The sequence below is a fragment of the Pseudophryne corroboree genome, chromosome 9 (genome assembly GCF_028390025.1).
Source record: "Pseudophryne corroboree isolate aPseCor3 chromosome 9, aPseCor3.hap2, whole genome shotgun sequence".
In the NCBI taxonomy this organism is placed as follows: domain Eukaryota; kingdom Metazoa; phylum Chordata; class Amphibia; order Anura; family Myobatrachidae; genus Pseudophryne; species Pseudophryne corroboree.
The window spans coordinates 312,199,616-312,227,471 of NC_086452.1; the positions used below are offsets into that span (position 1 = coordinate 312,199,616).

Sequence of the window (27,856 nt, forward strand, 5' to 3'; positions counted from 1 at the left end):
TCAGTATATCCTGGTAATTATGGACTATGCCACTCGATATCCTGAGGCTGTCCCTTTACGCACTATCACAACCAAGGCGATAGCTAGGGAGCTGGTGCAGGTATTTAGTAGAGTGGGAATACCAAAAGAAATTTTGACTGACCAAGGTACTCCATTTATGTCAAGGATCATGAAAGAATTGTGCAAGTTATTTAAGGTCACTCACCTCAGGACGTCCATCTACCATCCCCAAACTGACGGGTTGGTGGAAAGGTTTAATAAAACATTAAAAAGTATGTTAAAAAAGGTTGTTGAGAGAGATGGGAAAAACTGGGATTGTTTGTTGCCCTACTTGTTAATGGCCATCAGAGAAGTTCCTCAGTCCTCTACGGGGTTTTCTCCATTTGATTTGTTGTATGGTAGACACCCCAGAGGGCTGTTGGATGTTGCCAAAGAGACGTGGGAAGGACAGCCCACTCCTTATAGAAGCGTCATTGAGCATGTAACACAAATGCAGGATAGGATTGCAGCCGTGGTACCTGTTGTCAGAGAGCACATGGAACAGGCCCAAAGTGCTCAACAGAGGGTCTATAACCGGAGTGCCAAGATACGGGAATTTGCTCCTGGAGATAGAGTTCTTGTTTTGGTACCCACTGTGGAAAGCAAATTCCTAGCTAAATGGCAGGGTCCATTTGAGATTAGGGAAAAAGTGAATGAGGTTAATTACAAAGTATACCAGCCGGGAAAGAGAAAACCCGAACAGATCTACCATGTTAACTTAATCAAACCCTGGAAAGATAGGTTGTCTCTGTCAGCGGAGCCTTGCCCTTCGGTGTCTTCACCCCGGTTGCTTCCCGCAGTGAAGGTGTCAGAGACATTATCAGCTGATCAGAACAATCAGGTTAAAGAATTTCTCATCCAAAATAGGGAGGTATTTTCAGAGCTGCCTGGCCGAACGACCATAATAAAACATGACATTGTCACAGAACCAGGGGTCAGGGTTCATTTAAAGCCATATAGGATTCCTGAAGCTCAGCGAGAAGCTATTTCTAAGGAAGTTAAAACCATGTTAGAACTTGGAGTCATAGAGGAGTCTAACAGTGAGTGGTCCAGTCCCATAGTGCTCATCCCGAAGCCCGACGGTAGCATACGCTTCTGTAATGACTTTCGTAAGTTAAATGAGGTGTCCAAGTTTGACGCATACCCCATGCCCCGTGTGGATGAGCTTGTAGAAAGGCTGGGAACAGCCAGGTTTCTCACCACATTGGACCTGACCAAAGGTTACTGGCAAATACCTTTATCTGATAGCGCCAAAGAAAAAACAGCCTTTTCGGTTCCGGAGGGGCTGTACCAGTATAAGATGTTACCCTTTGGGTTGCATGGGGCTCCAGCAACCTTTCAACGGGCGATGGATAAAATTTTGAGGCCCCATAGAAAATATGCAGCTGCCTATTTGGATGATGTGGTAATTCACAGTACAGACTGGGGGTCACATTTGGTTAAAGTACAAGCAGTACTGGACTCAATCAGAGAGGCAGGGTTAACTGCTAACCCAAAGAAGTGCTGCCTCGCAATGGAGGAGGTCAAATACTTGGGCTTCACCATAGGCAGAGGTCTGATTAGGCCCCAATTGAATAAAGTTGATGCTATTCAAAACTGGCCTCGTCCAGTGAATAAAAAACAGGTAAGGGCTTTTTTGGGAATTACTGGGTACTATAGACGGTTTATTCCTAATTTTGCGACAACAGCGGTGCCGTTGTCAGACCTTACCAAAGGGAAGCAGTCAAATGTGGTGAAATGGAACCCTGATGCAGAAAAGGCGTTCCAAGCGTTAAAAGTGGCTTTGTGTTCACAACCGGTGTTGATAACACCAGATTTTTCAAAAGAATTTGTGGTACAGACAGATGCCTCAGAGGTAGGGATAGGTGCTGTGCTGTCCCAAACCAGAGATGGGGACGAACACCCTATCATTTATTTGAGTAGGAAACTCAATGAGCATGAAAAAAGGTATGCCATTGTGGAAAAGGAGGCTTTGGCCATTAAGTGGGCACTAGATACCTTGAGATATTACCTCTTGGGTAGACAATTCAGACTAGTGACAGACCATGCCCCTTTAAAATGGATGTATGTAAATAGAGGCAAGAATGCTCGTGTAACTAGATGGTTTCTAGCGTTGCAGGACTTTAAGTTTACTGTCGAACATAGACCGGGAACACAATTGGCCAACGCAGATGCATTGTCTCGCATCTTCTGTTTGGGGGCTACAAGTGTTCCGGCCCCTAGGTCGAAACAGGGGAGGGGGATATGTGACAAGAACACTGGGATAGTGTTTGAGGGCAGGTATATTTGTCCCAGGTTCTTGTCTTACATGTTTTAGAAAATGTTAACTTCTAGGAAAAATGCTTTTTGTTTTGTCTGAACCTTTTCAGTTTGCTGTAAAAGCTGGGTAAAGGCTCTGAGAGAGAGATAAGGCGAGTTCTAGACATTGGGCCCAGTTCGGGTCTTTGGCCTCACAGAGGGCTAATCAGGGTTTCAGCTGTGTAAGAGTGATATAGTGCTTCTAACCTGATTAGTATGGGCAGACTGCCTGGGAAGGCTGCAGGATCTGTGTGTGAGAGACACGCTTTCTGATGCAAGTAAGCTATACAGTATGTACTGAAGAACTCTGTGTTTTGTTTAGTGACAGTTAGGAACATCTTATGTTTAGTTAGTGCCGGACAGGCAAGGTATTTTTATTTTGGGGTTTGTTTTATTTTCTGTTTCAATAAAACTGGCCGGGGTCAGTTGTACCAGAAACTGGACTTGTGTTGTTCCTCAGCTGCTGCGTGCTGCCATATTCCCCAGGAAAAGGCACCTTGCACCCCTACAGTGTTACAATATATATATATATATATATATATATATATATATATATATATGTATGTATGCTGGGGTGTAAGGGACGGATGGGGTATGTCACCCAGGTGATGGAGAACAGGGTGGCTGGGAGTGAGCTGCGGCGTATAGGTGACGTGGACCGCGGCTGGTCCTGCCTTGGCCCTGCTTCACTACAGTGCAGGCTCGGTGTGTTTGTGCTGACACTGGAGTAGATGTAAGATTAGTCGTTATGAGGGAGAAGTGGTATCAGGGCATGTTATGCACCCTGACTCCGCTTCTCCCCCATGTATTTCTGTGGAGATGTGTACTGCGCTCTCCACAGGATCTGTTCCCGCTCTGTGGGTGTCGTGGACACACAACAGTGGGAATAGCCTGGTGCGCCGGGATTCCAGCTGTCGGCATTGTCTGCATTTCACCGTCGGTATCCTAAACGCCGGGATCTGAACAACCGGCATTTTAACTGCATCCCATTCCTGCACGATCCATGTCAGAATAATACATCTCCCCCACTATCTCAGGAGCATACAGTATAAAGGGAGCCAGGAGGACAGAGGCGGGAGTAAAGACCAGAGAAGGGAGGCGGGGCTGTGCCTGGTGTGCCTTGTTTATCCAAGCATTCTTCCAGTGAGGTGTCTGACCAAAGCCACTGCCAGTGCCCAATGCTAAAAAGTGTGAATTCCAATAATTTCCTATTATAGATAGACACGGTAGATAAACTTGCAGTCTGATTTATTTAATTCCAGATCACAGGCAATAGTGTATGGCTGTGATGTCTTCTGTATTTTGTGGTGGTAGTTGGAGTTCTCTATTTTATATGGGACTCATTACAATGTTCTTTGTATTGTATGGAGGTCCCTTGGATGCTCTCTGAATAATTTGAATGTCACTGTAATGTTCTCTGTATTATCTAGCAGTTACTGTGATGAGCTCTGTATTATATGGCATTGACTGCTATGCTCTCTAATTTATATGGCGGTCACTGCAATGATCTCTGCATTATTAATTTAATTAATTTACTGCTGTGGCTAGGTATGAGGGATGAACACTAATAGAAGGATCGAGATACCCATGGCACAGGCCACACCCCCTACATAGACGACACCTCCACATCACTAGTCATATTGCCACAGCGCTAGTCACATTGCAGAATGCAATAGGCCTTTCCTGATTTTCAGCTCCAGGCCCATATGGACCTTAATCTGGCACTGGTCACAACCATTTCTTGGGCGTGTCTCAGACTGTAAAGGCTCCAGCAGCTTACTTGTTACAGACATTCTGAGCAACTATAGGGACCAAGATCTGATGGTGTAACAGATGTGCGTCCGATGTTGATGATGTTGCATCTTTTTGCAGGTCCGGTGAATAAAGATTTGCAACTGCGGCGGGATATGCGTGCACCTTTGAATCAGGCCCCAACCAAGTCATCTCAATGTATATTGGATAAAGGATTCACTCATAGCAGTACTTACAGAGCTGTTGGCTAAAGGAGTTCCTTCTCCCCAGAAAATGAAGACCGATTTCCCATCAGCAGTTAAAAGTGAGATAGCCTCAGCTTCTTTTTGATGCCATGCAACGTCCCATTCCCAAAGTGATGCGCTTGTGGATCCATCAATCACAACCACCTGTAGATATGGACAATAATATCAATAAACCAGTACTAATATTTCAACATAATACGACTGAATCAGAATGAGTTGTAATAATTAATCAGATATACTGAAAGTATACCACTTCCTCTTCTGCATGTGCATGGTAACTATCATTTATTTCCTAGGTTTCATTAATAACTAACGCAAGGCAGATAAACACCAGATAAGAATCACAAATGTATCCTTTTTCTGTTCTTTGTGCAGGGGAGATGTGGCGGGTACTGTCTGACATTGCCTAGCTATGTTCTCATCTGCAGTATCTACAGGCAATCCCAGGTATTCCTCCTGTTTTTCTATGGTTATCCAATGTTTCTATTCTTCGGTCAATGTGGTACACAACAGGGGGCACAGGGTGTACAACACAGTTACACGGGGGTCCCTCTATCCTATCTTTTCTTAACAGGGACTCTCATAGATGCTCGCTCACCAGCTGTCCACTGTGGACTCCCACACACAGCAGCATCCTGACTGACTCTTAGGGCGGGATTCAAATGTTTTATTGCCCCCGATCTCCCGTCTAAAGTGACGGGAGATCGCGGGGCAATATTCTAATGACCCCCGTTATCGCTCTGATCGCACCCATAAGAGACGGGTTTAGCCGCGTAAAGCAGCTAAACCTGACTAAAGACATGGAATGCGATCGTGAAAAGTCCCGTTTGGGCGTCCAAACGGGTCACTTTTTGCGCATTTCAGCTCACCACCCCTGAAATGCTGATATCGCTCCCATTGCCAGCAACATTTGAATACTGCCGGCGGGCGCGATGGGGGCGGGAGGTGGGGACAGAAGATTTGAATCCTGCCCTTAGTATCGTCAGTTCAGGCACTCTCACTGGGTCTGGTTTCCTGCATGTGTAAGCCTGCTCTACATATAGTATCAGAATTACCTCAGGCTAAGGCCAACAGCAGATGCCCATTACCTTTTTTCATAACACCACTCGTTACTCATTGGCATTGGTATATGTTGTGCAGCAGCCATCTCTTGAATACACCACTTGAGGGATCTTTAGACCTATTACCCCTCTGATCACAGGAAGTATTGCCTTTGGTGCAGAGTAGGTCACTCTGTGCTTACTTAAAACATTGTTTAATTATCTCTCATTGGAAAGACTCCAGCAAATACAGTAATTACTGTTACTGTAATTTTTCTTTATATTTTCTATGCATTTTCATCATCCCAATGATGTGAGGAAATGACAGAATACCTGGTGATTTTAGATAAACCTGATACTACCGTACTGATTTTCACTAATTATGTTTAGGATTTTCTGTACTCAGCCGGAACTCAAATAAGGGTCATCACCCTATGAACATATACACACACAATATTTTTTGCCTTATCATAATAATTCAACTAATTACCAGCCTGTCAAAATGACAAAACAACATAACAGTAATGTCAGCGCCAGTGGCTGTGCGCGCCTCAAACGGAGCAACAAGTGAATTGCTCCATCAGGCACCATCTAGTGGCCGCGGCACACAAAACACATGAATTCCTCCAATAGAGGTGAGGAGCAGAATTAGCCTTTTATTATATAGGATAAATGCTTTATTGGTTAAATTTTAGTCCTTTTTGCATTTTTTTTGTGAGTTTGTAGGTATTACACTTGCACAATTTTCAGACCTGACTATTATTTGTCTTCGCCAAGTGCGCACTTGTAATTGTTTATATAGTCATTTGTTACTGTCCAAAACTTTGGCTCTGCTAAGTGCGCACCTGTACTTGTTTATATTTATGCCTTTGTAGTTTTGTGTGTCTTTTAGACCTTTTTGGTTTTTTGTTCTTTGTGGCCTCTGGATTTCAAAATGTATGATATATTATGAAATGTTAAGTTTTAACTACAATAATGATTGGTAGGTTGAGCATTCCAAAAAGAGAGTTCTCTTTCTCACTTGATTTTTCACACTGACTAAATATTTGTCTACAGAACAGTTAATGGGAATACCCTATGCTTTAATTGGTTTTTGGTTTTTCTAACCCAGCCCGCTCCTTTAAAACCAGATAATTGGTTTCTTGTACTCAGCATAAGACATATCCAGTTATTAACAGCAAACGTCATCTCACTCACAAACACTCCTGGCATGTGGACATCTCCTGTATTACCTATGTACACACATGGATATAGAGCTGAGTGTTAACCGTGCATAAAGATGATTTAATGTTAATATACTGTCTGTAAGCTAGGAAGGTCTTCAAAGCATTTTCCAGAAGCTTTGATACAGGAGAAATCTGATTTTACTTTCTGCATATGGATCACACAAGTAAAGTATACTATAATACAGTCACTGGAAGTTTCACTATTGCACATAAACAGCTCAGCTTCCAAACTTGAAGTTATTTGTCAAAGCTTATACAGTACATGCTGTTTAGCGCGACTGCAGCAACCTCTCCACTGGCTCACTTCTCCACTCATTTCACTGCTTCATGAATAGACCCCTAAGTTTCTACCAACTCTGCATATCTACACAACGCAATAACCTCCCATTATTTTTTTTAAATTAATGGAGATTCCTGAACAGCAATTTTCATATCACTCCACACAATCTCGATCAGACTGTATAACACTGCACACTGTGATGGCTTGGAGTCAGTAACACTGCTCACTGTGATTGCTGGGAGTCAGCAACACTGCAAACCGAGACAGCCGAGAGTCAGTAACATTGTACACTGTGATAGCTGGGAGTAAGTAATATCCCTTTTTCCACTAGCTCCAAAAACACGGGTAAATGTGCGGGGGCGCGCATTTAACCGTTTTTTTTCCTAGTGGAAACGGCCCCTCCTGCAAATTCCCGGATCAAGTGATCCGGGAATCCTACCAGGGTAGCTTGCCAGGTTGAACACGCGTTCAACCCGGTAAGCTCTGTAGTGTAAACGGAAGCCTTGTCGATGCGACACGGCTCCCGTTCACAGTGTATGGAAGGGTGGCGCTGGGAGATCATGTGATCTCCCAGCGCCGCCCCTGCCGAATCAGCAGCAGCGTCACCAACCCGACAATATGCCGGGTTGGTGAGCTATTGTAGAAGGGGGCTCTAGCACGGGCTACCGGCTGTGACCCATGCTACAAGTAGAAAAGGGGTATAACACTGCATAATAGCTGGGAGTCAGTAACACAACACACTTTGATAGCTGGGAGTCTGTAACACTGCACAATAGCTGGGAGTCAGCAACACTGCACACTGAGACAGCTGAGAGTCAGTAAAATTGTACACTGTGATAGCTGGGAGTAAGATTCTAAGCTTGCGAGCAGGGCCTTACTACCTCTATGTCTGTCTGTTTTTACCCAGTTTTGTCCTATTACTGTTGTTCTAATTGTAAAGAGCAACGGAATATGCTGCGCTATATAAAAAACTGTTAATAAATAATAATAAATAAGTAACACTGCACAATAGCTGGGAGTCAGTAACACAACACACTTTGATAGCTAGGAGTCTGTAACACTGCACAATAGCTGGGAGTCAGTAACACAGCACACTTCGATAGCTGGGAGTCAGTAACACTGCACAATGTGATGGCAACGAGTTAGTAACACTGCACAATGCAATGGCAGGGAGTCAGTTACTCTGCACATTGTGATAGATGGGAGTCAGTAACACAGCACACCTTCGAAATAATACACACCTTTTTTTCAGTCTTACTGCTCTGAATCTGTAATAGAAAATCTAGGTCTCCATCTTTGTTAAAGTAACCAGGCTGAGGAGAACTGGTGAAAGAAAAGATGATCAGCATCTCTAGAATATATACAAATCAAATACATATTACAGAAAGAGACAATCACTGCTCTAAAGCAAGTGATTGAGAGAAGATTATGGAGACATTTCACCACTGAATACATTTAATAACCCTGTAAAATAAATTAAGCTCTCTCTCTCTATGGGGCAAACATAATAGGGTTCAAGTTTGCGGAGGTACGGGATTTCGGCCAAGATTGCCTGCATTTATAAAGTGACAATCATTTACAAGGCAAAACCAACCTTGACAATCTCGGACCCTTAATATATATATATATATACACAGTATATATATATATATATATATATATATATAAGACTGGCGTGGTACGGCACTCAGACGCTGATGGACGAACTGAACGGGAGCCCTGGGTAGCTGGACAGCTACCCAGGGCTCCCGTTCAGTTCGTCCATCAGCGTCTGAGTGCCGTACCACGCCAGTCTTGTCTACATCTTCCTGCACACGGAGGATCAGTAAGGGCACCGGACCAAATTGCCACCTCTATCAGTGAGTGCCAGATCACCACACCATATATATATATATATATATATATATATACACACACACACACAGTATATATATATATATATATATATATATATATATATATATTTTCCTGAACCTCTTGCAAGGTTCTGCTTGGAAAAAATGAGGCGGCACTCCACAAGTTTATAACATAAACTTGTATTGAAAATCAACTCATATTAAAAAACGTGCTCAAATAACATTTCAAGACTGTAAAGCCTTTTCATCAGGTTGAGTAACCGACGTGAACAAAAACAAACTGTGAACTGGTCATTGGTAAATGGAAATGACCACATTTTATGAAATATAATGTGATTTATAACACAATTACCTGAATAATGCTAAGTTCCAAACATTCAGTTTCCAGAACAAACATAACACAATGTACGTGTTTAATAAATGTAAAATCCAGAAAAGAATGGACAAGACTTGAGAAGTTTTTTTAATTGATATTTTTATAAAAGTTATTACATTAGTAGAGCTTCCCAAATACAATTATTAAAGTTTGCTCTGCCTGTACTGGTAATACCTACATTAATGTGGTCCTGAGTTATTTAAACTTTCTGCATTTGTGCCACCTGTAGCAGCTCCCCTCCTATGTTACGTTTTCTCTCCCATTTATCCTTCAGTGACTGTGGATCATTCCAGGCTCTAAAGCAGTTTTTAGCAGATTTTTGTTAGTTTTTCCCTTTTAATATGACAAACCATGTATGTACCTAGTTTCGTATAGGAGACATTATACACTAAAAAAGAGGATTTTTGTCCATACCTGTAAGATCCTTTTCTGAGTTCATGGGGGACACTGGGATCAACGAGTATAGAGTGTAGCAGGGGAGCCTGGGCACCAACTAGTTTAACTTCTTTACCCAGCAGCATATGTTACCTTCTCCCCTATACCTCAGCCACTCAGCCATAGAGCCAGCTATGTTAACATACCCAAGGAGAGCGAGAAGTAGAAGAGGGAGCCCAGCACATATACCTCAAGCGCACATTTTGCAGCAGAGAGGAGAGCCAGACCAGGCACAGAGAAACCCCAACAACTAGGGACGTTATGGTGGGTGTCCAGTGTTCCTCATAGGCTCAGAGAAGTCAACGCTGAGCCACCCAAGAAGTCCCAACGGACCTGGTGGAGTGAGCACACATCGAGGCCGGGACCAGGTTTTATGCCAACAGGTACTGTAGGCCTCGTGGATAGTGAACCGAAGCCAACAGGCCAAGGTCTGTTTGGAGGCCAGCCAAACAAGTATGTTGCAATTGTAAAGGACAAAAAGGGATTCAGATTTGCGGATGCCTTGAGTCCTATCCATGTAAATACAGAGGGCCCAAACATTATCCAAGGAGGTCTGTCCTGGAGAATACTCTGGTACAAAAAAGGAGCATATAGTTTCCTGATTAATATGGAAATGGGACGCAACCTTCGGAAGGTAACCCAGACACATTCGAAGCACAGCCCTATCCAGAAAGATAAGGAAAGGAGACCGATGGGACAATACACTCAAGTCAGAGACTCTATGGGCCGAGTCTATGGCAAGCAGAAAGACAGTCTTCAAGGTATGCCAACGAAGTTCCACCGATTACAAGGGCTCAAAGGGGTAAGTTTGAGAGCCCGCAGCACCAAGGTGAAGTCCCACAGAGTCACCAGAGGAACAAAGAAATGTTGAAGGTGGAGAACACTTTGCAAAAAGATTTGCACATCCAGCAACAAGGCCACTTTTTATCTTAAGAGAGGAAAGACAAAGGCTCAAATCCATCCCCGCCTGTAAAAATAGGATTTTGGTACTTACCAGATAAATCCTTTTCTTTGAATCCACAGGGGGCACTGGGGTACTCTTGGGATATGGACGGGGCGTTAGCAGGGATAGGCACATTTAAATATTTAAATTAGTAACTCTCCACCCCCTCCATACTCCCAAAGGTACCTCAGTGTTTTTTACTGAGCCAAACAGGAGCGATAGAGAGGATGAACAATAGAGAATTACATATAACATTATAACCTAACGGACAACAATAAAGTTGAGACATAACGTAACGAACAACTAAACAGTGGACATGACAATAGATAACAATCACCTTAACATTTGAACAAGTCGGTGAGAATGTGTTACCAAAAGATCCACTGAACTTACCACAAGACAGGTGAAAACTGCTTTCAGCAGTTGTCCAGTGGCACCTGTGGATTCAAAGAAAAGGATTTATCTGGTAAGTACCAAAATCCTATTTTCTTTTTCATCCACTAGTGGTCACTGGAGTACTCTTGGGATGTACCAAAGTTTCCCCCCTGGGCGGGAGAGCTGTTTGGCACCTGTAACACTAGAAGGCCAAAGCTAGATGCTGATGCCGCAAACGTATCAAACTTGTAAAAGCGCACAAAAGTGTGCACTGATGACCATGTAGCCGCACGGCAAAGTTGCGTTGTAGAAGCTCTACGACCTGCTGCCCATGAAGTTCCTACAGAACGTGTGGAATGAGCTGAAACTGATGTAGGCGGTTGTAGCCTAGCATGAAGGTAAGCTTGATGTATGGTCAGCTTAATCCAGAGGTTCTCAAACTCGGTCCTCGGGAGCCCACACAGTGCATGTTTTGCAGGTAACCCAGCAGTGCACAGGTGTATTAAATACTCACTGACACATTTTAAAAGGTCCACAGGTGGAGCTAATTATTTCATTTGCGATTCTGTGAGGAGACCTGCAAAACATGCACTGTGTGGGCCCCCGAGGACCGAGTTTGAGAACCTCTGGCTTAATCCATCTGGATAAGGTCTGCTTGGAAGCTGGCCAACCTATCTTGACTGCATCATAGAGAACAAATAATGTATCCGTTTTATGTACTGTTGATGTTCGGGCTACATAAACGCGGAGCTTGCGAACCACATCCAAAGTAGCTGGAGTCCCTGCACCTTCTGATAACACAGGAACTACGATTGGTTGATTGATGTGAAAAGAAGATACCACCTTTGGTAGGAAAGCGGGATACGTCCAAAGTTCCACTCTATCATCATGAAACACCAAATACGGTGGCTTGCCTGACAGGGCACCCAATTCTGAAACACGCCTTTCTGAAGCTAAGGCTAGAAGAAAAATTGTTTTCCAAGTTAGAAACTAAACATCCACTTGTTGTAAGGGTTCAAAAATGTAAGACTGTAAGAAATCTAAAACTAGATTCAAGTCCCATGGCAATGTAGGTGGTATAAATGGAGGTTGTAGTCTAACACCACCTTGTAGGAAAGTGTGAACTGTTGCAAAAGGGCCAAACGTCTTTGAAAGTAAATTGACAAAGCATAAACCTGCACCTTTAGTGTAGATCACCGTAGTCCTCCATCTAACCCAGTCTGTAAAAATAGCAAAAGACGGGATAACTTGAAAGAAGATGTCGGAAAATTCAGAGCCATGCGACTTCGAGTTCCTCCTTGTTTGTCGATGTATGCGACTGCCGTCGCGTTGTCTGACTGAACCTGGACAGTCTGAGACTGGAGCATGTGCACTGCCTGTCGCAGCGCATTGTAAATAGCCCTGAGTTCCAGGACATTTATTGACCATAATCTTTCTCAGTCTGACCTGAAACCCTGAAGCTGACAATTTTGGACCACTGCTCCCCAACCTCTGAGACTTGTGCCTGTCGTCAGAATGATCCAATTAACGACTCCGAACCTTATTCCTGCGGTGAGATTGTGTACTTGGAGCCACCAGAGTAGTGATACTCTGGCCCTTGGAGACAACCGCACCATCTGATGAATTTGTAGATGCGAGCCTGACCACCGTGCGAGACCATCCAGTTGAAAAGTACGTGAGTGAAATCATCCGAACTGAAGTGCTTCGAAAGACGTCACCATTTTTCCTAGCAGTCGAATGCACAAATGCACCGAGACTGTCCGTGGTTTGAGCGCTAACTGTACCAAATGACGAATACTTTGTGATTTCTGTTCTGGCAGGTATATTCATTGATCCACCGTATCGAGAATCAATCCTAGGAATTTAAGTCTTTGAGATGGAATCAGGCTTGATTTCTTGAAGTTGACAATCCAACCGTGCTGAACTAGTACATTGTACGTTAGTAAGGCATGTTGAAGGAGTATTTGTTGAGACGGAACTTTGATGAGCAGATCGTCTAATTACAGAACGATTATCACTCCCAGGGATCTGAGATGAGCTATCATCACAGACATCACCTTTATGAATACCCGAGCGCTGATGAGAGGCCAAATGGAAAAGTGCCTGAAATTGATAATGGTTTTGTTGTACTGCAAACCTTAAGTACACCTGATGCAGTGGTCAAATTGGAACGTGTAAGTGCGCATCCTTGAGATCCATCGAAATCATGAATTCCTGTGGCTCTAAACCTGAAATCACTGACCGCAGGGATGCCATCTTGAATCTAGTAGTAGTAGTAGTAGTAAGTGACGTACTGATTGAGCCCCTTTAGGTTCAATATCGGTCTGACAGAGCCATCTGGCTTTGGTATTACAAAAAGACTGGAATAATAACCTTGACCCTGTTGGTGAACTGGAACCGGAACCAAAACTGCTGAATCTACGAGAGACTGAATCGCGGTCTGCAGAACCACCTTTTTGTCTTTTGACACAGGCAGGCCTGTCTTGAAAAATCTCATTAGAAGACAATTGAACTCTATTTTGTAACCTTTGAACACTAAATTGTGGATCCACCCATCTGTGGATTTCTGAAACCACGCCAAGTGAAACGTCTGAAGGCGTGCTCCCACAACTGAAGATCTGAGATGGGCTGGAAGCCCGTCATGCCACTGGCTTGTCGGCGGTCTTAGCGTCCTGACGACGGTTAGTGGTTTGTTGAAAACCATGTCCTCTACCACGTCTACTGTGTGTTATGTTCAACATACTTGGAACCCAAGAGATTGGGGGGCAATAGAAGAGTTCCGAGTACAGATACGTGAAGCTGCAGTAGAACGGAGATACACAGCTAAAAATCCCTGACTCCGTTGTCCTTCCCAGTGGTCGATTAACACCTGCAAGACTATGGTTTCTTGTGCCCATGGCAGCCATGTTTGAATGGGCAAATTAGGTCCGCCCAGACTCCGATGCCCACTGGTCTTAACAGGTGACAAGGCGTTAACCGATACAGAGAGAACAAGGGGAAAACTAACTAAGACAGACACGACAATCAAGGAGAAGACTACAGAAAATTGATAACTAGTTTATGTGCGGCCGGAGACGGACACTCAGCGGCGGAAGTGATGCGCCGGCCCCGCTGCCTAGCAACGGCCAGGAGCCGGCGCGTCCCACTACACCCACTACCGCTAACAGTACCCCCCCTTGAGGAGGGGTTAAGTGACCCCTAAACCCGGGTTTATGAGGAAATTTCTGAAAAAAAGGCTTTTTTTTTTAGCTTAGGAACATGCAAATCTTTGTTCTGGACCCAAGATCTCTCCTCTGGGCCATACCCCTTCCAATGGACCAAAAACAAAGCTGACCACGGGAAAACTTAGAATCCAAAACCTTTTCCACCAGGAATTCCTGTTGGCCCTGAACATCCACAGGTGGTCTACCCCGGATAATTCTCCGAGGGAATTTCCTGAAAAAGACAAATGGCTCGAGCAGAAATGAAAGGTGTTAGAAATCTTAAGAGATTTAGGCAATTGCAGCCGAAAGGCAACCGGATTGACCTGTTTGATAATAACAAATGGCCCGATGAATCTGGATCCCAACTGAGGGCCTGAGCTGACAGGAGGAAGCCTCAGTTGTAGGGGCTGAGGTGAAACTAAACCTCGGAGGTTTAATCAGACCCCTGGACATATGAGTAAGCTGTAGAAAGGTTGCCCGAAGGCGTGACCACGACAACCAAGATTAAAAGTCAATAAAAGTTTATTAACAGAACTCCATGTATTCACAGCAGTGATAAATGAATGAAGATATACAGCAGATATGATAAAACAGTTCCTGGATAACTATGGGTTTGGCAATGGCCACAGGGTACTGGTAGCAGTAGGTACAGTTCTTAATGTCCCAGAGATGGAATGTCCTTACCAGACCCGTCCGTAGTATTAAGTATAGCCGAGGAACACACCAGCAGATGTATCACTGGAAGCCGGTAACACTGGAGTAGAGGTAGCTGCTGTGAATGCTGGATGGAACCAGCCAGGTGTTAAAACATGGAGTGGATGCTGGATGGAACCAGCCAAATAGTAGAATGAAGCTAGGGAGCGAGGATATAGGAACCGATGGTGTGCGGGTACCGATGGTATGCAGGTACCGATGGTGTGCAGGTAACCGCTGGGGAAGCACCGGCTCTTTAGGGAGCTGATCACTGCTGGAAGCTGACCGCTGGAAGCAGATGAAACTGTAGCTGGAAGCTGGAGCAAACACAGAAGACTGCAGAGTCAGGCTGCACCGCAAGGTGGTAAGCTGGTGCGGGTCTCTTAGTGGTAACTGGAACAGGAGCTGGAAACCTGGAATGAAAACAACCACAGGAGGGAGAGACTGGAAACAAGGTTTGACAACCAAAGCACTGACCATTTCCTGGTGCAGGCTCAATCCCTTTATACCCTTAGGTATGTAGGGATTGGATGGGCAATTAGGCAGACTACAGCGGAGCTATGGATTGGAGATCAGGATCATGTGACTGGAACCAAGATGGCTGCACCCATACCGGCCGGTGGAGGGAAACCTTGTTTGTAACACCACATGGAGATTCCTCTGTAATGGCGGCAGTGAACTCAGAGAACGCTGACTTGCGTCTCAAACATCCAACATGGACGGCCGCGGCCGCAACAGGTGAGGAGCGCCACATACCCTGCAATGCACCGAGAATACAGAGACGATGCCCGAGGCCCCACCAGCAGGTGACGCCGTGCCAGTCGCCCGGGCATTGGAAGGACAATATCCACGGATCAGCAAAGATGAGACATGACATATGAATGCTAGCAACATAGCTGGGAACCGGGCCTAGGACGCTGAGCCAGCCTTAGGAGACACCTGAAAGGTAAATAATGGCGTCCAGATACCCGGATCGTGACACGGAGTTTGATGTTACGGGTTGACAACCACACCTTGTCTCCCACCTTAAAGGTGCATGGACGTCGGAACCTGTCCAATAAAAAATTCTCCTGGAAAGCAGCTTTCTTAAGAGCAAGATGCACCTTTTTCCAATTAACTCTGAGGCGGGAAGACAAGGCCAAGGAAGAAGATGGATAATTGGGACAAATGGAATTGGCCCTAGGATGAAAGCCAAGGACTGAAAGAACGGAGACACCTTGGTGGATGAATGACAGGCGTTATTGTAGGCAAACTCGGCCAGGGGAAGGTATTCTGACCAATTGTTCTGATGCTTTGCAGCATAAACACGCAGATACTGCTTCAGAGATTGGTTCACACGCTCCGTGTGCCCGTTAGACTGCGGATAGTAACCAGAGGTTAAACTGAGTCTCATGTTTAACGAGGTGAAAAAGAGCTTCCAGAAACGGGCAATAAACTGTGGTCCCCGGTCCGAGACAATATCCATGGAGCCTGAAAACCTGGCGAAGGAACAAGCCTGCTAAAACCTGAGCGGATGGTAATCGAGGTAAAGAAATGAAGTGGGCCATTTTGCTAAATCGATCCACCACCCAGATCACCTGAAAACCAAAGGAGAGTGGAAGATCATCCACGAAATCCATAGAAATGTGTGACCATGGCCTGACTGGAATATCTAGAGGCAAGAGCTGCCCAATCAGAAGAGACCAGGACACCTTATGCCTGGCACAATCTTGGCAAGAGAGAACGAACTCCCTAACATCCTCTGATAGATTAGGCCACCACACAGAGCGAGAGAGCAACTCCATGTTTTAGCAACAGCTGTATGCTCAGCAACCTTGTTATCGTGAAACTCGGCCAGAACACTACTTCTCAGGAACTGAGGAACGAAGAGACGGCCAACGGGAGTATTTCTAGGAGCCTGTTCCTGAACCTGAGCTAACTGTGTGTGTAGATCCTGTGTGAGACCAGCTCGGACAGAGGCTGCTGGAATAATTGGGGTGGCAGGAGAATGGTTATCGTGAACAAGAAGAAAACAACGTGACAGGGCATCAGCTTTGGTGTTCTTAGAACTGGGCCTGTAGGCGATGATGAAATTGAACCGAGTAAATAATAACGCCCAGCGAGCCTGCCGGGAATTAAGACGTTTTGCTGACTCAATGGTGGTCATTCCGAGTTGTTCGCTCGCTAGCTGCTTTTAGCAGCATTGCACACGCTAGGCCGCCGCCCTCTAGGAGTGTATCTTAGCTTAGCAGAATAGCGAACGAAAGATTAGCAGAATTGCTACTAAATAATTCCTTGCAGTTTCTGAGTAGCTCCAGACCTACTCCTAGATTGCGATCACTGCAGACTGTTTAGTTCCTGGTTTGACGTCACAAACACGCCCTTCGTTCGGCCAGCCACTCTCCCGTTTCTCCAGCCACTCCTGCGTTTTTACCTGGCACGCCTGCGTTTTTTAGCACACTCCCTGAAAACGCCAAGTTGCCGCCCAGAAACACCCACATCCTGTCAATCACACTACGATCACTCGAGTGTTGAAAAAACGTCACTCGAGCTTGTGCAAATCTCCAAAGTTTTGTGTTAAATTACTTAGCATATGCGCGCTGCGTACCATGCGCATGCGCATTTTACGCCTAATCGCTACGTTGCGGCAACGAGCGAACAACTCGGAATGACCACCCATATACTGTAGATTCTTGTGGTCTGTAAACACAGTAACAGTATGCTTTGCTCCCTCAAGCCAGTGCCTCCATTCCTCAAAAGCCCACTTGGCTGCTAACAATTCTCTATTACCAACACCATACTTGGTCTGCGGAAGATAATTTTTTAGACATGAAAGCACAAAGATGTAAAACCAAAGACTCGGGGTCCTCTTGAGACAGAACAGCTCCCACCCCAACCTCAGAGGCGTCTGCCTCAACGATAAAGGGAAGATCAGGGTTGGGGTGTCTAAGGACAGGAGCAGAAACAAAAGCCTGTTTCAATGCTCGGAAGGCACCCTTAGCTTGAGGCGACCACTTTGATGGATCAGCACCCTTTTTAGTCAAAACCACAACAGGGATAACTAATTCGGAAAAAGCATGAATGAAACGTCTATAATAATTGGCAAATCCCAAAAACCTCTGAATTGCCTTCAAGTTAGTGGGTTGAGCCCAATCCAAGACTGACTGGAGTTTTTTTAGGTTCCATAAAAAACCCTTCAGGTGCAATAATAATATATCCTAAAAAGGGTACCTGCGTAACATGAAAATCAAATTTTTCCAACTTGGCATATAAGTGATTCTCCTGCAATTTTTAAGGCACTTGCCGAATATGGAGACAGTGCTGTTCCGGAGACTCAGAATAGATTAAAATGTCATCCAAATAAACTACCACGAATCTCCCCAAGAAGTCACAGAGGACATCGTTAATCAGATCCTGAAACACCGCGGGAGCGTTAGAAAGACTAAACGGCATCACTAGGTATTCGTAGTGCCCGAACTGTGTACTAAAAGCCCTTTTCCACTCATCCCCTGATCTTATTCGGATGAGGTTATACGCTCCTCTAAGGTCTATTTTAGAGAATATGACCACGGTGCGGAGTTGATCAAACAACACTGAAATGAGGGGTAAGTGTTTTTAACCGAAATCTTATTCAGGGCCCGGCAGTCTATGCAGGGTCTAAGAGATCTGTCTTTTTTTCTACAAAAAGAACCCCGCACTCAAAGGGGACTTTGACCTTCTTTAGATTTTCCTGCACATATTCGTCCATGGCCTTAGTTTCTGGGCCAGACAGTGCATAGAGTCTCCCCTTAGGCAAACTAACCCCAGGAATGAGGTCAATGGTGCAATCATAGGAACGATGGGGTGGAAGGACATCCTCGTTACCTTTGAAAAATACATCCGCATAGTCCCGGTAAGCAGAAGGAATACCTTCTGAAGCACTGACTGCGACCCGCACCGGGCAAGTAACACATCTCCCAAAGCAGTTGGAACCCCATAGTAAAATTTCCCTAGAATCCCAATCAATGGTTGGATTATGGACGGCAAGCCAGGGGTGACCCAAGACTAGAGGCACGGCCGGACAATGGGTGAGAAAGAGTTCAATCTTTTCAGAATGTACCGCACTCACAGTCAAATGCAACGGTGGAGTCTGATGGGTAATTACCCCGTTCGAGAGAGGGCCTCCATCCAGACCGCACATGGTAATAGGTCTACTGAGCTGGAGCTGTGGGATTCCCAGAGCCCGAACCCAAGTAAGATCCAGGAAATTTCCAGCAGCTCCGCTACCAATAAAGGCAGACACAGGAGAACTTCGATTCCCTAAAGAGATCTCGGCTGGGACTAGCAAGGAATCGTGTGAGGAGACTAACTGAAGACCTAAGTGTACCCCCTCAACGTTCACTTGGTCAGAGCATTTCCCTGTTTGTTTGGGCAGCTGCGCGCAACATGTCCCTTGCCGCTACAGTACAAGCAAAGCCCTAAATTTAGTCTCCTGGTTCTCTCTTCAGAGGAAAGTCTGGACAGCCCAACTTGCATGGGTTCCTCTACGTCCTCGGGAAGGACCTACACAGATGAACTACACTTAAAACTGGCCCCTCTTTCAGTCCTCCGTTCTCGGAGACGGCGGTCGATCTTAATAGAAAGCTCCATGAGCTTATCCAGAGTCTCCGGAACCGGGTACTGAATGAGACTATCTTTGATTACCTCTGGCAAGCCGATGTCAAATTGACTGCACAAAGCAGGATCATTCCAGCCACAGTCGTTCAACTAACGGCGAAACTCAGTACAATATGCCTCAGAGGAATTTTTACCCTGTTTTAACGCATGTAAATGGCTCTCTGCAGATGCTTCCCTATCAGGATCGTCATACAACAGACCTAAAGATTTAAAAATGGCATCCACAGTAAGTAACGCTGCGTCATCGGGTTTTAGCCCAAAGGCCAAGTTTGTGGGTCCCCCTGAAGTAAAGACCAGGGCCTTAAGCGAAAGTAAAGTTTACAACTCTCCCGAAAATTAAAAAAATCTTTTCGGTTGCCCGAAAAGCAGTCAGGAAGATTCATCTTGGGTTCTAGAAATACACTCGGAAAAGTTTGTAAAAAAAATCCTCCTGAGATCTCACCCGAAGGGTAAGAACCTGCACCATTTGAGTGAGGTTCTGGATCTGACAAACCAATACCTGGCTGGGATTCTGACCTTGCACTGAAGGATTCATGGGTACAGAATCTCAAGGCCACCCTGTTTTGTGTGGTCGGTGATAATGTTATGTTCAATGTACTTGGAACCCAAGAGATTGGGTGGCAATAGAAGAGTTCCGAGTACAGATATGTGAAGCTGCGGTAGAACTGAGATACGCAGCTACCCCTAATAAAAATCCCTGACTCCGTTGTCTTTCCCAGTGGTCGATAACTAGTTTATGTGCGGCGGGGCCACCAAGAAAAACAGCAAACCAAAGTAACGCTGCCCAAGTGCCGAATACGAACCCGTCGTAGTACGGCAAGGACAACAGTTGCGAAACCCTCCGCAGAAAAAACACAATGAGAGAATAAGGAAAATGCGGCTTCAGCCATAAGGTGCAGCAGAGCCGCTACTCACGACTCCGGGAAAGGTGCACGCAGGAAGCAACCAGGATCCCAAGGCTCAAGATTCAAGATCACTAGGCTGGAAAGCAGGAATTGATCCCCAGGACCAGACTCAGGAAAACAGGACACAGGATGCTGGAACGTACAGGTTGTAAGCAGGAACACTCCAGAGGCAGGTACAGGCTCCACAGGAAGCTATCACCGGCGAGGCTGCACCGTCCTGGCTCCCATAAAAAGGTCCATCTGACCAATCACGGGAGAGCCAGTCAGGCCAGCCCCCCCAGACCCAAATAGCCCCAGCTGTAGCGTGGCGTGCTGAGCATGGCGTCCCGGCTGCTTAGTAACAGCCGGGACCGAACTGCAGCGCGGCCGCCTGACGTCCCCGGTTGCTAGGCAACCGGCCAGAGACAGACGCTCAGCGGAGGAAGTGATGCGCCGGCCCCGCTGCCTAGCAACGGCCGGGAGCCGGCGCATCCAACTACACCCACCACCGCTAACACTGTGTATGGTTGTTCCTCTAGCACGGCCTCGAAAGGACTGAGATCTTAAGGATTTGAATGCTGGTCCAGAGTATTTTTCGTTTAGGAACCTGTGTAGGCAATGGTAGGAAAACAGACTTTCCCCCAGTGGCCTGAGAAATCCATTTGTCCAATTAAGGACCAAACAACATCTCACTAGCATAATGCAATGCTTCTATTCCTCATTTGGACTCTGCCTCCACCTGCCAAGAACGCAGCCAAAGTGCACGTCGTGCCGCAACTAGTGAAGCTGAAAGGCGAGAACTAACCTGGCCGACGTCTATAGAAGCCGTACCTAGATACTCAGCAGATTCACAGATGTGATCAGCCAGAAGTATAAGGTGGTCTTCTTGTAGGCCCAACTTGAGCTGTGTTGCCCATGCAACTACAGCCTTGTTAACCCGAACTCCAACCAAAGCAGGTCTAAGCAAGACCCCTACTGCTGTATACAATGACTTTAGCATAGCTTCTAGCTTACGCTCTGACAGGTCATTAAGCGTCGTAGCAGCTGGTACAGAAATGGTTAACTTCTTAGAAAGTTTTGACACCGAGGCATTCACAGCCGGTGGATTTTCCCATTTAGACGTTATAGACTCTGGGAATGGGTAGCTAGACAGAAACCGCCGAGGTATAGAAAACCGTTTATCCGGATTCTTCCATGCTTCTGTTAACTGCTTATTAAGAGAATCTGAATAAGGAAAACACACCGGTGTTCATCATTTGAAAGAGGTTCTTCAGTCTCCGCAAAATTTAAAACCTGACGTACTGCCCTGATGAGATTATCAATGGCCGGGCTATCAGTAACCTCACTATCTGACTCCTGGCCCAATTCACCCTCCTCATGTTCTTCTTGCGATATCAGGTCTGGCATTGAATCGTCAGAATGCAACATAGCTGAAACTGGTAAGTTATAAGACAAATGATAACTATTTTTTGGAATTAAGCTAGACTTGGACTTTTGTAACCCTTGTAAAGTCCTAGACATCTCCTGAGCCCCTTCTGGTATCTCAAGAGGTATTACCCTAGCCTCCGATCTAGCCGCCGCACGCTCCTTTCGTGCAGCTGCCAATTCTGATTGTAAACCAGTCATCACAACCGCCAGCATTGCCCATGGAGGATCAGGGTAAGGGTTCGTATTTGGAGCCGTATTTGCAAGACATATTGTGCATGTGGTAGTTCCATCAGGTAACACACTCTCACAGACATTGCAGCTAAGCTGCTTTTTTGATTTTGCAAGTCCCACGATCAGTAAAAATTTTACTAAAGTGTGTAAAAGCCCGAAGTGCAGTGCATGTGGGACACACTACAATCAGTGAAACCTGTGCTGTACAGAATTCCTACTAACACCCCTGCTCCTCCAGTGGGTGAGTGTTGTAGGACAGCAGCAAACTTCCTGTAAAAAGAAGCAGGAAGTTGAGTTAAAATGGCGTCCAGCCATGTGCTTTGCAATATATGTATATTCATACATGAAATCGCTATGAATAATAAAAGAAAAAAAAACACACCTATAACAGGTATTGATTATAACAGACGTGCCTCACATATAAATACAATAGATTACCTGTATTTATAAACAGTTATGCACTTCACCAGCTCCTCTATAAGCCTGTCCTGGGTTAGTAATCTGTTAGGCAGTCCACGGCTGGGCTGGGGAGTGGCGGTGGCTGGGAAGCGGGCGGCTGGCGTAGTTACTGGCAGGCCGCGGCTAGGGAGGCAGGAGGGGAACATGTAATTCGTAATAAAACTTTCCAGACCCCACTTGGTTCACGCTGTCGCCCCTCACCCCCAGCAATACATAGCAAGTGAGCGGCGGCAGTGTGAGCTGCCTGACCGCTCATTACCTGAATGTAGAGGAGGCTATGATGGGGCTTCTCTTCACAAGCTCTGTCCAGATCCTTCTGCAGCCCCAGGCTGCAATCAGCTCAGCTGAATTTGGTCTATGGCGGTGCTCCTCTCCTGAGTGCCGACAAGCCAATAGCTGCAGTCAGCAGCACCAACAATCCCGGACCCAAGCTTCTTAATAAGCTGGGAAGGGATTGAGTGTAAAAAATAAAAAAAATAAAAATTAAAGTAAAAAAATAGAAATAAAGTGGAGAATCTTACACGTATGTCTATCCCGACTGAGCACAGAAAAAACACAGAGGTACCTTTGGAAGTATGGAGGGGGTGGAGTTACTAATTTAAATATTTAAATGTGCCTATCCCTGCTAATGCCCGTCCATATCCCAAGAGTACTCCAGTGACCCCTAGTGGATGAAAAAGAAAAGGACATTGGGCCTTATTCAGTATGGATCACATAGTAAATATTTATGCCCAGTGCGCATGCGCAGGTGCCGTACTGTGCGTGGGCATACAGTGAGATGCAATCGCATCTCACTTATGTGAACGCCTTCTGCCTCATTGACAGAAAAGTCCACCAACTACTAGAGCATCTACCAGAAAGGCTCCTGGGTTCCAAGGAAGCTTCTGATTTTGACAGGAGGCCATTATGTCGATGTACGGACAAGTGATCTGCCCTGATTGTTTATATAAGCGACAACCATCACGTTGTCAGACTGAACCCGGACAGGTTTGTGCAGGAGAAGGGATTTGGTCTGGCTCTGTAAACCACATGAAGCGCCAGGATGTTGATCGGGACTACAGTTTCCTGAACCGTCCATTGATCCTTGTAAGTAGGACCCAGTCCTGAATCCAGAAAGGATGACCCTTCTTCAAGTGAGAGAGATGGAGCCCCTACATTAAGGACTAGCACACCTCCCAAGACAAAAGTATTTCCTGAGATCGGAGAAGAAGGTGGGAGCCGGTCCTTCAGGATAGGAGCTCCGATTGAAGAAGTCTGGCATGAAACTGGGTGATGGTGGAGACTAACATGCCCAGGATCTGCATACAGGCATGAAAGGACACCCCACGTTGACGAAGGAAGGAAGGAACTCTGTCCTGTAAAGAGATCAGCTTGTCCCTGGGTAAAAAAACACCCTCAGAAACCTGGAGTCCAGTACAGCCACCAAGCGAAGCATCTCCTGAGAGAAACTGTGATTTTTTTTCCAGTTGAACAGCCACCTGTGGTACTGGAGGAGGTCCAGGGTGAGACGAAGCTGGTCCCGAAGGACATCCGGAGACTGACAACAAAAGGAGGTCATCCAGATAAGGAAGAATGCAGATCCCCTTACATCTGATATCTGCTGCCATTACTTCCATGACTTTCATAAACAACACATAAGGAGCCATAGAAAGTCAAAACGATAATGCCACAAATTGGTAGTGCATTTCGATACTAGGAAATGCTTGTTAGGATGCTTCCAGGCTTCTACCAGGAGATCCTCCAGTTGAGGAGAGGAAGGAAATACAGCACCATCGCCTCCTTTTTCTTCTGCTCAAAAAGGGGTGCATCCGCTGTATGTGTGGTCTCAGAATCCTTAATTAGGAGAACGGACTTGACAGACCTGATTAAAGCATCCACGTCAACTTGAGACTGCGAGTCATCTGAAATAGATGTCTTCACGTGCGACCTCACATCCTCCTGACATAAGGAATCCTCAACTTCAAGTCATAGCCAGAGTGGGGAGGAATAGAACTATCTTGTCTCGGCAACTACTACTTAAGATGGTTGGTCCAGCATGTGCTGCAGTAAGTTAGACACTTGTACTAGGCGCTGTACAAACTGTGATACCACGCGGTTAAGGCATTTTTTGAACCTCCAGTGGCAGATAGAGCACCCATAGAGTGACCTCCGCCTGCGGATGTAGTCAAAGGAGGAAATGACTGGGAGGCTGTTAGCTGATTAGCCAACTGTAACACAGCTTGCAACATGGTGTTCCTGAAGAGGACCGATGGCTGAAGAACTCTCACGCTGCGCCCCTGCAAAGCAAGTATCACATAGCCCGTCGTGATCCTGAGCCGAAGCTTAAATAGACGCATTGCAGTTCTTACCAGAAACTCTGCACAACACAGCAGCGCCCCCCTCCCTGGGAACTTTAGCTGTGAGACCCTTGTAAGACATATTAATATGTTCCAGGGAGTAGCCTCACACACTGATAGAGGTATAAACTAGTGTGCATAGAGAGGAGGAAGCACTGAAAGTACCACCAATTTTTTTACTGGCGGTACAATACAGTACTAAAACAGTTAACCACAGAAAACACCACTAAAGTAATGTGCACCTTATAAGGGTTCACTACGATATGCCGGCGGTCGGGCTCCCGGCGACCAGCATACCGGCGCCAGGAGCCCGACCGCCGGCTTACCGACAGTGTGGCGAGCGCAAATGAGCCCCTTGCGGGCTCGCTGCGCTCGCCACGCTACGGGCACGGTGGCGCGCCACACTATTTTATTCTCCCTCCAGGGGGGTCGTGGACCCCCATGAGGGAGATTAAGTGTCGGTATGCCGGCTGTCGGGATCCCGGCGCCGGTATACTGTGCGCCGGGATCCCGTCAGTCGGCATACTGAAGACCACCCCCTTATAAATAGGTGTGCGCCTCAAATAAAAGGTTAAGCCTTTTTGTTAGAACTATGCAGCAGTGGAATTATACTGTAAATGCAATAATGTTTCTTAGTAAATATAATCTATCGATAAAATTTGTAGCATACGAATGTAAAATAATACGTACATCGGCCCTCATTCCGAGTTGGTCGGTCGCAAGGCGAATTTAGCAGAGTTGCTCACGCTAAGCCGCCGCCTACTGGGAGTGAATCTTAGCTTCTTAAAATTGCGACCGATGTATTCGCAATATTGCTATTACAAACTACTTCGCAGTTTCAGAGTAGCTCCAGACTTACTCTGCCTGTGCGATCAGTTCAGTGCTTGTCGTTCCTGGTTGACGTCACAAACACACCCAGCGTTCGCCCAGGCACTCCCACCGTTTCTCCAGCCACTCCTGCGTTTTTTTCGGAAACGGTAGCGTTTTCAGCCACACGCCCCTAAAACGCCGTGTTTCCGCCCAGTAACACCCATTTCCTGTCAATCACATTACGATCGCCGGAGCGAAGAAAAAGCCGTGAGTAAAAATACTTTCTTCATAGTAAAGTTACTTGGCGCAGTCGCAGTGCGAACTTTGCGCATGCGTACTAAGCGGATTTTCACTGCGATGCGATGAAAAAGAACGAGCGAACAACTCGGAATGAGGGCCATTAAACACAGTAGTAGAAAATACAGAACTAACAGACACACACAGATGCAATAATTAATGGGCAAATATATGCTCAAACCAAGCCCTAAAGGGGAGGAAAGAGCCAGCACTATAACATGATATATAGTGTGCGATATATGGGAGGCAGGAGCCTGTATCTCTCTCTCTCAGCAAGAAAATGGTCACTTGGCATCTGTGGAGGGGAGGAGGAGCAGCCCAGTGCCATGGGTAAAGGGAGAAGCTCCCCCCCCCCCCCGTCTCCCCTGGTGGTCCAGTGGGGATTTAGAGACAAACTGGCCCCCATTGCCAGCACCACCAGCCACCTCCTTGACCAGCAGTGAATAGATGCTAAAATGCAGCTGGCGGTTGGGCTCCCTTCTATGTGCTCCAGAGCCAAATGGAGACAATGACCCTGTTGCCAGCACTCCTGCTACTGGAACCGCAGAAATGATGGAGTGGTGGCATGGGTGTCTATGCCGCTGACCCGCTGCCAGCTAAGTGTAAAAATAAGAAATTGAAATAAAGAAGCTACTTGCCGAGGCTGCTTACTAGTAGCTCCCCAGAACAGTGTGCCCACTCCTTGGGCATCAAACTAAAACTGGCTTTATGGCTGAGGGGATGGGGTATAGGGGAGCGGAGGTAGGGAGCTTATACTGCTGGATAAAGAAGTTAAACTAGTTGGTACCCAGGCTCCCCTGCACCACTCTATACCCGGTGTTCCCAGTGCCCCCTCATGGATGAAAGAAGAAATAAAAGTGTGTGTTATCTAGCCAGTGTCACAGGAATATCATGTTTAATGTGAGGAGAGAAATCATATTTATAGTTTGGAAAACTCCTGGTCATCTTTGTAAATATATAAATATGAACCTTTGAATATTGCTAAGACGGATGCTCCATCTCTGTTCCAGATCTTGCCCCCTCAGAAGAGAGAGTCCTTCTTTGGTAGTGACAAGTAGATCGCTGCAGTTGCTCCCAAAAACCGGTATGACTTGCAGAAACTTCACTCCTGCACTGTAAAAAAAATAGTAGCGTGATGTTCAATACTGTAGGCGATATATCTACAGGATGATTAATACTTAAAGCTGCATTGCCCTATAAAATAGCTGCATAAGGAAGGACCAACCATAAACTACTGTATCTGTTATTGTGGCTTCGGACAGTTTTTTTTTGTCTCCAACCACTGTTTGTGTTTACTTTGAAATGATTGCTATTGATTCCGTCATGAAAAATTACAGGTCCTTTGCTGTGTGTAGTAGGGCATACTAATGTATTAGTGTTTCGCTGCAATGCCTGCGCCCTGCACTTTTCATAAACACAGTGCATGGAAATCTGCTATTACTAACTGTCCCAGCATAGAAGATGAGTTGCGATGAAGTAATAGGAGCATATTGAGGGGGGGTAGGATTGTTGTACAAACAAACTAAAGCACAAGGGTAGGAAGGGGTGAAATTAGAACCTTGCTGTTTGGTGGTTGTTTGGTTCCTGGAGTTGTGCACCTCCCGCACAAACAGGAGGTGTCATGAAGCCTGACTGTGGACCTAGAGATGGACCTAGGTCCAAAAGTAGAGAGAATGGCCTACAAGAAGGAGCATTATGTACTGTGGCTGCTCTACTTCTCCAAGGTAAGTAACTGAGGCCCTGCTCCCAGTTTCTCTAACTTGTTTCTGGCCAACATTCATTTGTGAACCTCCAAAGAGGGTTCTGCTCGTAGTCCCCAGACTGATTACAACGTGCTGGGAGCATGACTGTGTGTCGGGGGAAAGACTATAATGCCAACTGACAGAAATCCCCCCCCCCATTAGAGTGCTACTTGCTGAGGACCCCTTTCTTGGCTATGAAGGACTGAAGTCCTATCACTTTATCAATATAGGTATAGCATTCTGCTAACTTTTATTTAATTTGCTTTAGATGTG

At 45.8% G+C, this 27,856-nt stretch overlaps 1 protein-coding gene across 3 annotated transcripts in view; it reads right to left on the bottom strand.

Moving 5' to 3' along the window:
* The window catches only part of FAM234B (family with sequence similarity 234 member B), a 251,461-nt gene that overhangs the window by 24,187 nt on the left and 199,418 nt on the right, over positions 1-27,856 (bottom strand). For all 3 annotated transcript variants that reach the window (XM_063940433.1, XM_063940432.1, XM_063940434.1), the window contains exons 8-10: positions 26,811-26,954; positions 8,122-8,203; positions 4,326-4,478 (exon numbers count right to left, since the gene is read on the bottom strand). In XM_063940433.1, coding sequence (XP_063796503.1) covers positions 4,326-4,478; positions 8,122-8,203; positions 26,811-26,954 — 379 coding nt within the window. The remainder of the gene's footprint in view (positions 1-4,325; positions 4,479-8,121; positions 8,204-26,810; positions 26,955-27,856) is intronic.